The sequence below is a fragment of the Gadus morhua genome, chromosome 5 (assembly GCF_902167405.1).
Source record: "Gadus morhua chromosome 5, gadMor3.0, whole genome shotgun sequence".
Lineage (NCBI taxonomy): Eukaryota > Metazoa > Chordata > Actinopteri > Gadiformes > Gadidae > Gadus > Gadus morhua.
In genome coordinates this window covers 6890118-6903476 of record NC_044052.1, presented here as the reverse complement: position 1 = coordinate 6903476, position 13359 = coordinate 6890118, and the positions used below count along the sequence as shown (strand labels likewise).

Here is a 13359-nt window from a genome sequence, read left to right as displayed (position 1 = left end):
TCATAATAGATCAGCCGACTAAAAAGAGACAGAGAAACCCAATGTCGGAGGAACAGAAGAAGAGAAAAGAGAGACTGACCGACAGAGGCCAGGGCCCCGTTTCCCGAAAGCATCGTTAGCCTAAGTGGATCTTGAAGTGCGTCGTACGATCATCGTACAGTTTTCAGACCGTTTCCCGAAAGCATCGTTGGTAACGAACGTCGTGAAAACGCTCGTAGCTAACAAGTGCTCCAGGGTACTCGTAGGACGCTAAGAGCATCGTTAGCCTACTATAGAGTGAACTAATTATTGCATGAGGGAGTCTTCATTCATGGGATATCGATGGATCTTCGCTCGTAAGATCATTCTCTCGATGAATCTTTCGAACCATCGATAATTTCTTTGGAGCGGTTCCCGAAACTCCTCTTAACGTGAACGCGCATTCGCTGCACTCACGACGATCGTAGGATTTTACCTGTCCACTGACATGGTGCTGAAACGGGCTATGACCCAGGGGGAGACGCAGGAACGTTGGAGGAAGATGGGGTTAAAAAGGGTTAAAATATCTCCCCATCAAGACCAACCGCAGAGTAGCCTACGAAAAGAATAGATTGCAATAATATGAATGCTAAAGATATTAAAACACAATTGATTAAGCCTAGGCCGACACATCAGTCCTAATCCTGAGCGCACGATCGGGAGGTGGAAGTTGCGCTTTAGATGCCTTCACAAGTCCAGCGCGGAGGGCTCCAGTTTTCGCCGGCCAAGTCATGCGCTGTGATATGTGTGACAGCTATGTTGCACAACATTGCAGCTAAGGCTGGGGTAGCTTTGGTTGAACCGGAGGACATTGAGGACGATGACGACGAGGAAGATCGGTGTGAGGACGGCCTCCCTCATAACTACGCGGCTGGTTTTCATGCACGTCGAAGAGGGATTGAGACTTTTTTTTAACCCCCTCCACCCTCCCACATGTCACTAAACATTCCCGTCAACGTGACCAATCCCAACCATATCCCAGCCTTTTGCCTGCTCCTTTGCATATTTTTAAATATTTTTATAATTAATATTTTTATTTTTTTATTTTTTTTATTTTTTTTACATTATTTTAGGCTACGTTTTATGAGTAGCCTATGTCAGTCTGCACAAATCCCACCCACTTTCTCTCCCACATTTTAAGTGCCCTGCCTGCTCAAACATTTCCTGGACTGTCTCTCAAACTAAGAACACAATGGCCCACATTAGGCTCAGACGCACGTGATACACCATTACCAATGTGTTATAATAAAACGCGTCCAATACTAGGAATGTCCGCTGGTCACGCCACTGAGGCTATAGTAGGCTAACGAGGCTCTTAGCGTCCTACGAGTACCCTGGAGCACTCGTTAGCTACGAGCGTTTTCAAGACGTTCGTTACCAAAGATGCTTTCGGGAAACGGTGTGAAAACTGTACGATGCTCGTACGACCCACTCTGCGATCAACTTAGGCTAAAGATGCTTTCGGGAAACGAGGGGGCCCACTAATGTCTATATTAAAGCATCCATAAAGTAGCATGCAATTGGACCTATAACATTTAAAAACTATTGGTCAAACGTTCCAAAATTAATTCTCTATTCATGGCATGTTATGATCTGATGCCTTACTTTTCGTTTTCATGCAGATTTTTTTTTTGCAGTGCCGTCGCCCATTGGTGGTTTTTTTTGCCCATGATTGGTCTAGAACGAGCTGTCCACACAAAAAATCACAAATATTCTTGCCACTCAGTGAAACAGCTAAATAAATCCTAAAACTTTATTTAAAGTTTAACCATATTTGAACAAAACAGAGAATTCTTGCAAATGTTCACTGCATATCCATTTCAACGTTTGGTATTGCAGAATGACCAGCCTCAATTAATAGCAGATTATCCCCTTGCCTATCAATGATTCCCTTCATCTGCAACAATGACATCAATCTTTAAACTGATGTAATTTCCCAAAACGCATGTAAAGAGAAGGCTAGATATATTGTAAGGTTTACACATTAATTATGTTTTCTTACATACTATTGAGGATTTCAATAAGTTTCCAAACAGGTTACGAGATTACCCCAATGGATTTAATTAGGGCTGCAACTAACGATTATTTGAATAATCGATTCATCTGTCGATTATTTTTTCGATTAATCGATGATTCGGATAAAAAAAACGGAACATTACTTCAAATTCACAGTGCAGACTGAAGTGTAAAAACACCAGGTTATTGCGCCAACGTCCCAAAACTATTAAAAGTAATATTAAATAATAAAACAATTAAAAAAACATAACACAAAAAAAACACACAATGTATGATATATGATATATTTATACAACGGGGGACCTAAATCCAGCGATCTGATTGGTTCCCAACTGTTGTATAATGACCGTATACATAACTGCTATGACGCCCGATCATTTTGTGAAAGTATCACTCTGCGCCTTGAAGTGGAAACCGTTACAACCGTTCTCTCGGAGGGACGCTAAAGTGTGTTGCATAGCGACCGTCGTGCATTTTGAAGGCAGCCAGGAGGGACTACTTTTTGGTAGTCTTTAATAAAACGGCTACTTTGACTTTCTTGGTTTCTTTTTAAATGTAGTGTGTCTATGACTTTCGTTTCGCCATAACAGTAACCGTTGTATAAAAGCAATAGATCACTTCAGTCAGTGGCATGTGCTCATTATACCACCGTGAAGGGGGTCGCCGGCCCTCCGCTGCGCGTCGGGGCCGGACAACGCCCCTTAACAGTGGTATAATGAGCACATACCACAGCCTGGCGTGATCTATTGCTTAAGTATATAAGGGATGTCCATGGTTAACCGGTCAAACCTATTGATACCATTTTCGAGACTCCTTAAAATAGAACTTGTAATATTGCTTTAATTGCTGATAAGATGATGATAGTTCAAGATAGGACATTAAACAGGTCATAATTCTATCTTTACTATCTATTTTATATTACTGTGAAAACAAGTTTTCACCAAAATCTCAATTATTATTTATTTTTTTCTGTTGCATTTGAACGCATCAATCATATTACTGAGCCGACCTGAACACATCACATTTGACACTTTTTTTAAGCTAACTAGCTCTATATCCTGCCGATTTTAACATGGATTTAAAAACTGCATTACTGTTTTTAACTGACGGGACTTTCTACACCGTCCGGTTGTGTGATTACTACCGCTGCTTTGAATGACTGTTGATGCACGCGTTGCCGACTCCGAGCCCGTCTGCACAACGTCTGCAGCAGCAGCAGCTGACAGTTTTCGGTTGGACTATACTGAGTTGAAGGAGTTTTTTTAACCCAAAGACAGTGAAGGTACAACACTTCTATGTAGGCCTACAGTCCAGTGTTAAGATACGACCAAAATACAAGCTGTGGTCGCTCACACTAAAGCTCGCTGTGGGCGTGCATGAACCATGAACCAACCTGTCGGCGGCTGGCTGTAAACAGTGCTGCGCCTACGAGTAACTTATTAATCGCGCGACACAACGAATCGACGACCAAATTCGTTGCCAACTCATTTAGTAATCGAATTTTATCGATTTTATCGATTCGTTGTTGCAGCCCTAGATTTCATCATAAAGTGGCACACTTGCAATTCTTTTTATGGTCCGGTTAAACAAAAACGCAGAGATCCATTTCATCAGTCCAGTACGTTTAGCTCCTCCCAGGCCCCCGCCCAACCTAGGGGAGTGTGCTTAAAGACCATTGCTCTGATCACTTCTACTCTTCTGCTATACACAGTTCGTTAGGTCATTAAGTCTTTTTGAAGTGGGTTGTTTTGAAGTACAATCCACCGACACATTTTTTGGAAGATCCACCGCCAGACGCTATTGAGCTGTGGGTAATTTGTTTATTTTATCTTTTTTAGGATAGGCAATAGACTTTATGTGAGATAGGACGCGCGGGCCAATCAGCATTGCACATTGCCTGCCCCAACGCTTGGTCCAACTCAGTAACCTTGTATTTATTACATCCAAAGATTGGTATTTACTGCAGCAAGTGTAACCTATTTTAAAATGTCCTACTCCAAGTTTTTCCAACGGTCTTTGTACTTTCTGTGTCATGCCAGATTAATCAAATATTTGAATGTCTCGTCAATCTGTCTTGTACTTTTTGCTAAACAAATCTATTATCTTGCCGATATGTTAAACATCCCATAACCTACTACACCCCCCATCCCGATGCGTTTGGTTAAAGTTGTAATATTGATTGATGACCGACTTCCACGATCGTTTGGAATGAGAACGAGGGAGGACCTGAGTCTGACTGACTCAGCTGAGAACCCTGCATTCCATGAATCGATTCAATGCTACCCGAAACTCGACTGAACGAACAAACTATTCTGAACGACTCTTCTTGGCGAACTGACCAACGCGAACTGAATCAAGGAAAATAATCATTGAATCCATCACTGTATCTGACCTCTTCTGGGTGCTGCTCTGTTTATGGTGCGTTTTATTATCTATCCGTCTCGGAGGTCCGAGGACGTTGCCTAGCGACCCGCATGAACATGCCCCTTTACCTCGGACACGGCGAACTTGCTTGCTCGGATGAACTCAGAGGAGGCCGAGCAAGGATTCCGAGACAGAATTCAAGATGGCGGCGCCCGGTGTGACTTGAACGCAATGAACTGTTTTCATTGTGTTTGGACCGCTTTGGTGGTTTAAATGGCAACTTCAATCACTCGTATTATTCCAATACCTTACTGCGTCCGTATCTCTGCCTATGGCCTAGCCTTCTTATTTTGGAGCGCCTGGTACTCTGCCAATGCTACCGCGACAACAGCTTTCCGGGTGGCGTCCATGTTATTCTCCAACGAACGAGCGAAACATAATGAAATAAGTTTAGGCGTGACGTCACATCCAAGGTCCGCAGAGAATACTAAAACGCATAGAGTAGGCGTGGCCTATATGATGTATTACGTGGTCTGATTAGCTACGGTTTTGAGAGCCCGTCTTCCGTTTTCATCATGTGTGATGATGCTGCCATCAGGTGGCTTTGTGCAGTTATTACAGCTTATATGTTTGGTCCTGCTTCCCTTGTGGCTATGTGCAGATATTGCAGCTTATGTGCTTATTTGCGTCACAATCCCCAATACCGGAAATGTAACAAAAGCATCTTTCCATAAGTGTTTTTCACATAGCAGCTCACAACATTTTATTATCTAGATTATATTACACTTCAAGAGTCCTATATCCTCCCTGAAAGTTATCCTATATCCTGTCCCCATCAGCCGGATTCAGAGCCTCACTCAACCTAAAACATGGCCAGCCCACAAATTGGATTTGACAACCAGCGAGCCTACTCCAGTCTCATGAGAGGACTGCAGGAGCTGGACTTGAGGGGCGATGCCACCCCTGGCTCATTGTACCTGATAGGAGACCACGCCTTCCCTCTGGCCATGAACGCCCAAGGCAAGGTGCTGATGGCCGCCTCCCTCTTTGGACGTGGACGCATGGTAGTCCTGGGTCACGAGAGCTACCTGACCTCCTTCCCCGCCCTGGTGGAGAACGCCCTCACCTGGCTCAGGGGCGATGGATCTGAAAACCCCCTGGTCGGTATTCACCAGAGCTGCAAGCCAGTGGCGGATAACCTCTCCCACTCCGTTTTCCAGGCCCATGTGATGGGGGGCTTCCTCCAAGTCATGGGGGTGGGGGTGTATGTGGTGGATGCCTACAGCATGGCTCCTGATGTGAAGGCCCTGCTGGAGTTTGTGAAAGCTGGAGGGGGGCTGTTGATCGCAGGGCAGGCCTGGCACTGGGCTGGACAACACCCCAAGGAGAATACTCTGATGGCCTTCCCAGGGAACCAGGTCACCAGCATGGCGGGGATCTACTTCTCTGAGCACTATTCAGAGGCCGGCTGTCTTTTTATTTTCCCACCAATTCCTTGCGGTTGGAATCCAGATCCGTGAGTAGAGCCGACTGAAAAAGGAAATTAAAACACAAAAAGAAGATTTTGTGTTACATATTCTGTGTTAAATATATATATATATTATATGTTGGTGCGATTAGGTCATTAGTCCTTCCCCTTCTCTCTAACTACAGGATTAACTTTGCGGACGACTTGGCGTTTCTCCTGGAGGGCGTGTCTGGGTTCAGGTTAAAGAACGAGTGTTCTGAGATTCAGGTCCATGGCCTTCTTGCCTTTCCGATATTCCCCTTCCTAGTGGGGGCATACTACGGCAGGGGTCGTGTCCTATGTGTCACTCACGAAGAATTGTTTGGCCAACAGGTTGGTTTGAAATTTAAGATGTTATCACATGATTTCAAAAGAGAAAAGGTTGCCAAAGACCAATGCACAAAGCTTATCAATTTAGTTGATCTATACCTTATTTGTGTAAGTGGTCCGTTATTCACTTTATTCTCAAGAAAATCAAGATTTTCCTTCAAGTACAATGAAATTGTAAAAGTAAAATATGACACAGATATATATACAGTATATATAGAAATATTCTCAAAGTAACACATTCCTGCATGAAGTTTCCACTCAGTGTCGTAAATTGTTGTTCAGATGCAGTGATCCGCCTACAGGCCTAGAGGCTGGTCTTCCTGCTTAGGAATGTGTACTGAGGCGCATAGACCTCCATCATCTGTGGATGGAGCCTTTAACAAAGACAACAATTTGTGTTGCACTCCACAGGAGTTGGTTCCTTTATGGCACAATGCCCTCCGATGGTTGGACCAGGGCAGGAAAGGCGTAGTTGGAGTCCTGCCGTCATTGACTGATCTCCCCTCCCTGTACGGCCCGTCAGGGCTGAGCTGTCGGAATACAGACTTCACTGATGACCTGAGTGTGTTTGTGTCCACGGTATACAGCGATGAGAAGGCACAGGAGATGCAGGACTTTGTGATGGAGGGAGGAGGTCTGCTCATAGGAGGGCAGGCCTGGTACTGGTGCAGTTGTAACCCAGACCTCAACCCGCTGACTGACTTCGCAGGTACATCAACAACAATATATATATATAATAGTGTTCACTGGGATGCCCTCCCTAGCGAAGGATTTTTACAAAAGGAAGGGTGTCAGCATTTGGTTATCTATAGGGAAACCTGTCGGAATTTGAGAAAGACTTCAGTGACTGCATTTATGGCCCCTAGCCGCGGAAAGATATCATCTCACCTATGTGAGGCTCACGTTGGGGAACGCTATATAGGCCCCATTGTATATTTATTGCGGTAGTCAGCTTCTAATCTGGTGTAACGAGGCACCAATACCTTTTTAACCACTATAAGATTTGATGATGAAATTCCTGCACTTTTCTTTTCCTTTTTGTGACTGCTCTGCCTTTACTCTAGGGAACCGCATACTGAGCAAGATGGGCCTGAACGTGCTGGGTACTACCGTCCCAAAGGAATTCTACGAGGCTCCCGACCCCGTCAAGGCCTCCGTAGACCAGTACCACTTCCAGCACATGGTATCCCGCTTCACTAGACACCTGCTCTCCGGAGAGACTCTCACTGCGAAGGAGGAGGGCTTCATGCCGCGGCTGCGTCGGGACTGTGCTGCCTACCTGTTGATGGAGGCCAACGGGTCGGCGTCGTACACACAAGTCATGTCCGACCTCACTGCCATTGTCGAAAAGGCTGGGATCCCACAGGTAAAGGCATGCATCAGTAAGGACAAGGGCCCAATTCACAATTCCCCTCAAAGGCACTAGTCTACAGGGTTATCCCCAAGTCTACCACGCGCTGGTGTCCTCGGTGACGCACTCCCGTCACACGGCCTGTCCTCCGCTTGTACAGAATCTGGGCTTTTCCTTTCATCTGGGCTTAATCATCGCTCCGCTCTGTGATAGTGGGCTTGTTGAGTCGTAAGCTGCTACTGTTTGGCTGGCGGCTGGTGCTCGGGTCCCCGGCTCCGTGGCTCCACCAGCTAATCCCGTACGCTTCGCCCTCGCCGTTCTCTCCACACCGTCCTTTTATCGCCGTGTGTTAAGGTGTAGTTATTTCGATATTTAAGTGTAAATATCTAAATATATAGATATCTAGATATTTAGGTGTAAACATTTAGCAATCATATGGTCACACGACCAACAACAGGAAGTTAAAATAAAAGGTAAACACTGCTCTGCAAATCCAAGTACAAAAATAAGCTTTGGCAACCCAATAAAAACACACAAGTAAACCCCAAGACAATAAAAAGCTGTTCAAAACAATACATGCAAAACATGTAATATAAAAGACAGCAAATAAGGTTTAAATACAACAACAACAAATCATACTTCTGCTGTGCACCACATGCTGTGTGATCCATATACTGGGCTACCCCCTCGCTGGGATAGGTTATCAGTTAACAGTTATCAAGGATGTACATGGCCATCTGATCTGATTCAATAAAGCAACTGTTTCGGTAACAATACATTGAGAAGTCACTCAATCCTCGCTGTCTGCCCTCAGACACCTCATCAGCTAGATTAATACATCAAATAATACAACAATAATTGTTATAAAAGTGCAACACATTGCGATGGGTGAAAGATGGCATCAAAAATATTTAAATATATTTCCCACGATTGCATATATTTATAGATATATTTTACATTATGAAGTCATGAGTCATACTTTTGCACAAAAATTATACACTGTCTCTTAATTGAATATGAGGAGTCAGCCCCCTAACATTTCAATGCACGGTGAAACAAATCACAAGAATTTGAATCTTGAATTTGAATCTCCCGTGGTCTATTCAGGTGTCTTTGAACTGTCCCGTTAGCAATGAAAAGGACCGTCTGCTGCTGACCATCGGGACTGAGCTCTATCAATGTTTGGACCCCGACACGCTCCTGCCTTACCTGATCAAGGACATCCCTAGCATGCGAGTTGTCCAACACCAGCTTAAAGTCAACGCAAACACAGAAGGTTCTATCTTTTTCACAACTTGAAAGTGGGGCATTCTGCTTCTGATCCCAAGTTTTTTCTGAGTTTTTCTATTCTGTGAAGTGAAACAGTTTCATCATGTTTGTGTGTGTGTGTGTGTGTGTGTGTGTGTGTGTGTGTGTGTGTGTGTGTGTGTGTGTGTGTGTGTGTGTGTGTGTGTGTGTGTGTGTGTGTGTGTGTGTGTGTGTGTGTGTGTGTGTGTGTATTAGGTAAAAAGGAGTGGATTAGTACTGGAGTGTACCTCACTCCAGGTATGAAGACCTACATATCTCTACCAGCACAGATTGTCAACAAAGGATGGATGGTGCGTGATAATTCTTTGACAAGCATCATATTTATGGTCAATTTATTCGTCAAACCTCACAGGAATCTACAGTACATATTGAGAGTTTGGGTGCTTCGGGAATGTGCATCGGCCTTTAAGTCATGCACATTCTCAAATTCTCAAACTCAAATACTTATTCCACAGCAGTCAGATAAGCCTCAGGACCTAGTTTGTATAATAACAATAATCATATACTGCCTACATGTTCTATGTATGTATAAGTCTAAGCAAATATCTGCATGTCTTGTCTTTTTTGTTTTGTTGAACAGCCTCTTGACCCTCTTGTCTCTCTGGTTGTACCAGGTGCAGATCGGCTGTCAGACGGACAATTTGGATCACTTGAAGGAACTGAGGAGAGCCCCTTGTGTTCACAAGACCTTCAGAATCACGAAGCCCATGATGCAGGTGTGGAACCTGTGGGGGGGGCTCCTCTACCTCGTGGCCCCGCCCGACACTCAGGTGGAGGGGCTGAAGGTCACAGTGGAAAGGGCGGTTCTTTCACCTTACTTCCAGTCAGGTGAGTTCCTCTAAGATCATTGATCATCAATAAAGGTGCAACTAACTACCAATTAACTAAATAATTGACTGCATGGGATGCATCTGATTGCTGCATTGTGGACGTTGCATCTTTCATGCCATGTTGCCACTATGCGTAACGTACTCCAGGCTGGAGAGCAGAACTGCAGTCCATTTATGTAAAGAAGGCACTCTATCAAGACACAAAGGAATGGATGCTTGAGCTTAATCTCAGTAAAGAAGAGGTTGTAATTATAAGCAGATTAAATAGTTTTAGTACTTCCATGACATTCATGTATCCAAGGTACTGTATGTAGTTGAGCTCGGCAATCTTTGCTTGCAAATTGAAAAGGTTTCCCAATGACTGAGTGCACAACCTTTGCTGCATGTAGATTTGATTATTCTCATCCAGATTCAACCAATATTTTGGGCTGTGTTAGCTTATTATGCAGTGTGTTACAGACTGATACGATAGGGTAGTGTGTGCTTAGGGTTAGGGTCAATACTGACGTCACATAGAGGGGGCGGTATTCAGGGCTCACTAAGCCATAAGCAGGAACAGCTGCCTCTGTGGGAGTTCAGCAGGTGACATTCGGAGTCGGTGAACTTTAGCCCGATGGACACACGCGACTCTTTTATGAGAACCCTTCTGGGACTTATATCTACACGGTGAATTAAACAACGGGACTTAAGGAGCGGGGTGGCCAGCGGGACTGACGGCCCGGCCCACCGGGACAAGGAGCCGGTGCGGATTGTAAGAGAGAGAGCGCTGTTCACGTGCGGGGGCTGTGGATCTTGGGAGAGTACCTCACATCTAACCCCCATACACACACACACACACACACAAACACACACACACACACACACACACACACACACACACACACACACACACACACACACACACACACACACACACACACACACACAGAGGATGGGGGCTGATCTGTGATCTGCTGTCCGATAGCGTGGGGTCACTGAATGTCGGTGGGCCTATGGTGAACGTAGATTCCATCGTGTTGCTATGGTTCCCGTGAATCCTCTAAGCCGGCCTTCTGCAACAGGTGTGACGACGCCGGCCGAGTGGGCCCTGATGCGCCAGTCCCCCGCCCCCTGGGCAGAGCTGGAGTTTGAGAACATCATCTTCACCGTGCCGTCCGACGCCATCCGACACCTGGAGCGCCCTGAGGAGGTGGCGGCGCTCTGGGATAAGATCATGAGGGGGGTCGCAGACCTGGCAGCTGTTTCCCACAAATTTCCGCGCAAGGAACGTTTTGTCGCCGAAGTGCAGATATCCTGCGGTGAGTCGCCTTTCTTTTCTTTTTTCTATCTTCCTCTGCCTTAGTGATGGATCAGTAATAGGTTCCTCTCTTCACCCAGGTTGGATGCATTCAGGCTATCCCATCATGATGTACTCCTCTGTGGCCCCACAAATGGTTAACCCAGAGGCCTCTGGACGCACAGACCTCTGGGGCTTCATCCACGAACTGGGGCACAACCAGCAGAGGGCCTGCTGGGAGTTCAGACCGAACACCACAGAGTGCACGTGCAACCTGTGGTCGGTGTACGTGAATGAAGAGGTGCTGGGGACTAAAAGGGCAAAGGTAAAAAACTGACCTGGTTTTGTGTTAAAATCGGAGACAGGCAGTTTACATCTTTTTGCTGTATTCAACTAACAATTCCTTTTAAAATATGGAGAAATTCTCCTTCAATGATTTGGCTTAACGGTGCAGTGTGTAGGATTTAGTTTGATCTAGCAGGGAGGTTGCAGATTGCAACCGACTTTGTACCCCCAATTTTGGTCAACTAAACTTAATTAGGTTAATTTGATAAAAAATAAATAACCCCTCCAAGACAGGGCTTTCTATCTATTTCTTGTTTTTGAGTTACATCGATGACCGTTTAAACACCCAGGCCATGGTGGTATGTTTCCCATGCTATTGTATTTTATTCAGAGCCGTGGTGCTCTGGTAGACATTATGTTTTCATCCAAGCACATCGGGCCTTTACACAGATGTCTGAGATTGTTAACCCTCTCGGACTCGGACAGCACCTTAACCGGATTGTGGGTTACGAAGGGAGGACCCGCACCCTATGTTGATATAAAGGGCTTATTCTACGGCACCGAAAACACAACCATTCAGATTTGCTCTGTTGCATACCTTGCAGGCACATCCGGAGTTGGAGCCTGAAACTCGGTTGTCTCGCATAGAAGAGTACGTCAAGGGAGGCAGAAACCTTGGGAGCTGGACTGTGTGGGTGGCCTTGGAAACATACCTACAGGTGAGAGATTTAAAAATAGTTAACAATTATTATTTTAGACAAAACTCAAGCTTTTGATTAGTTTATTTCATATCCATTTCCAAAACAATAACAGATCGCTGGCTTCACCGGGCATCCAAATTAGGACTGACTCACCCCTACATATGGTCTTCCCACACCCTATATGTCACTTGCTCTCACTACCTCAGCTCCAGGAGGCGTTCGGCTGGGCAGCCTTTAAGAAAGTGTTCGCCGCCTACCACGACATGAGCGATGTGCCCGGGGACAACAAGGGCAAGATGAACCTGTACACCAAGACCTTCTCCGTGGCTGTGGAGCACAACCTGTGTGCCTTCTTCAAGGCCTGGGGCTGGCCCATAGAGGGTGCCACTGAGGAGGAGCTGTCCAGGCTGCCTGCGTGGACCAACCACCCCATGGCTCGCTATCAGTGAACCTTCCTATTGCTCCTGAAGAGACCCTCCTCAAGGGTAGAAAGCTCTGTGGCGGGGCTCTAAGGACTCATTTCCTTTTTAAATGCTATTGCACTAGTGGTGGTTGGTTGGATTGCACTATTTATATTTTACACTGATTTATTGAGCTAAGCTGTAGATGTTTTACTCATAATGTACTTAGGCTCAGGTGTATCCAAAAAAATCTAATTTTGTTATTTTTCATTGGCGAAATACAGTGGCCATTGTGTCTTTGGAAATATGTTATTAGCAATTTTAAAACCATTTGTTATTTCCTTAACTTTTCTTTCCAATGAATATACATCAAATATTGTAATGATAAAAGGTATAACATTTGTTGAACATGTGTTATGATTGTGCTCTCACACCTCTTATAGTCTTAGACGTTATAATACAAAACAATTTACATTAAAAAAAACATTAAATTGAGAAAAGCATGTTGTATAAAACCTGGGCTGGGGGTATGAGCAGTCGAGGAGCTAGTAGAAAGGACAAGCTGGACAGCTATAGCAGAGGGATACATTTGGATGTGCCTCAAAATCCCTGAGCAGTCATATTTAATTTCCTGATGCTCTTCTGACATCTTTGGTGGCTTATCCTTTGGTAACAGATGAATTGTAGGCCCTAAGACAATGCTATTAGCTAAGCAAACTTCAGAACTCCCCGTCCGCATCTCTGGGAGCCTTTCTATGAAGGATCACATCTGTCCCCAATTCAGTTAAACTGCCTTGAGGGAAAAGGGTTTTGTTACAAAGCATCCAGTGAGAAATTGATTTTCAATGAGTCATCTAGCTTGCATCGTCCTGTTTTCCAAAGAGTACAAGGCATTGACTTTTGAATCAGGATCTTTAGCTTGTAGCCCATCACTTCGCCATAGACAAGGGCTTCCAAATCTTTAGTTCCAAG

At 44.9% G+C, this 13359-nt stretch overlaps 1 protein-coding gene across 2 annotated transcripts; it reads left to right on the top strand.

Annotated features, from left to right (window-relative positions):
* Window positions 1-3554: 3554 nt before the first annotated feature.
* LOC115544374 (TRPM8 channel-associated factor homolog) lies at window positions 3555-12795 on the top strand. Of its 2 annotated transcripts, none has more exons than XM_030357280.1 (12): window positions 3555-3841; window positions 5238-5914; window positions 6052-6238; window positions 6647-6944; window positions 7300-7601; window positions 8694-8862; window positions 9090-9184; window positions 9509-9722; window positions 10786-11022; window positions 11102-11325; window positions 11891-12004; window positions 12193-12795. In XM_030357280.1, exons 2-12 carry the CDS (start codon window positions 5268-5270, stop codon window positions 12433-12435), a joined length of 2730 nt encoding a protein of 909 aa, XP_030213140.1. In that variant the 5' UTR covers window positions 3555-3841; window positions 5238-5267; the 3' UTR covers window positions 12436-12795. The 2 variants fall into 2 exon arrangements, with proteins under 2 accessions (XP_030213140.1, XP_030213141.1); XM_030357281.1 differs by having other exon boundaries at window positions 3695-3845.
* The last annotated feature ends 564 nt before the right edge of the window (window positions 12796-13359 follow it).

Coding starts and splice junctions, on each gene's coding strand:
- LOC115544374 (XM_030357280.1), top strand. CDS start 5,268: ATGGCCAGCCCACAAATTGGATTTGACAACCAGCGAGCCTACTCCAGT. Junction 8,863..9,089: donor AGTCAACGCAAACACAGAAG/GTTCTATCTTTT, acceptor TGTGTGTATTAG/GTAAAAAGGAGTGGATTAGT. Junction 12,005..12,192: donor CCTTGGAAACATACCTACAG/GTGAGAGATTTA, acceptor TCACTACCTCAG/CTCCAGGAGGCGTTCGGCTG.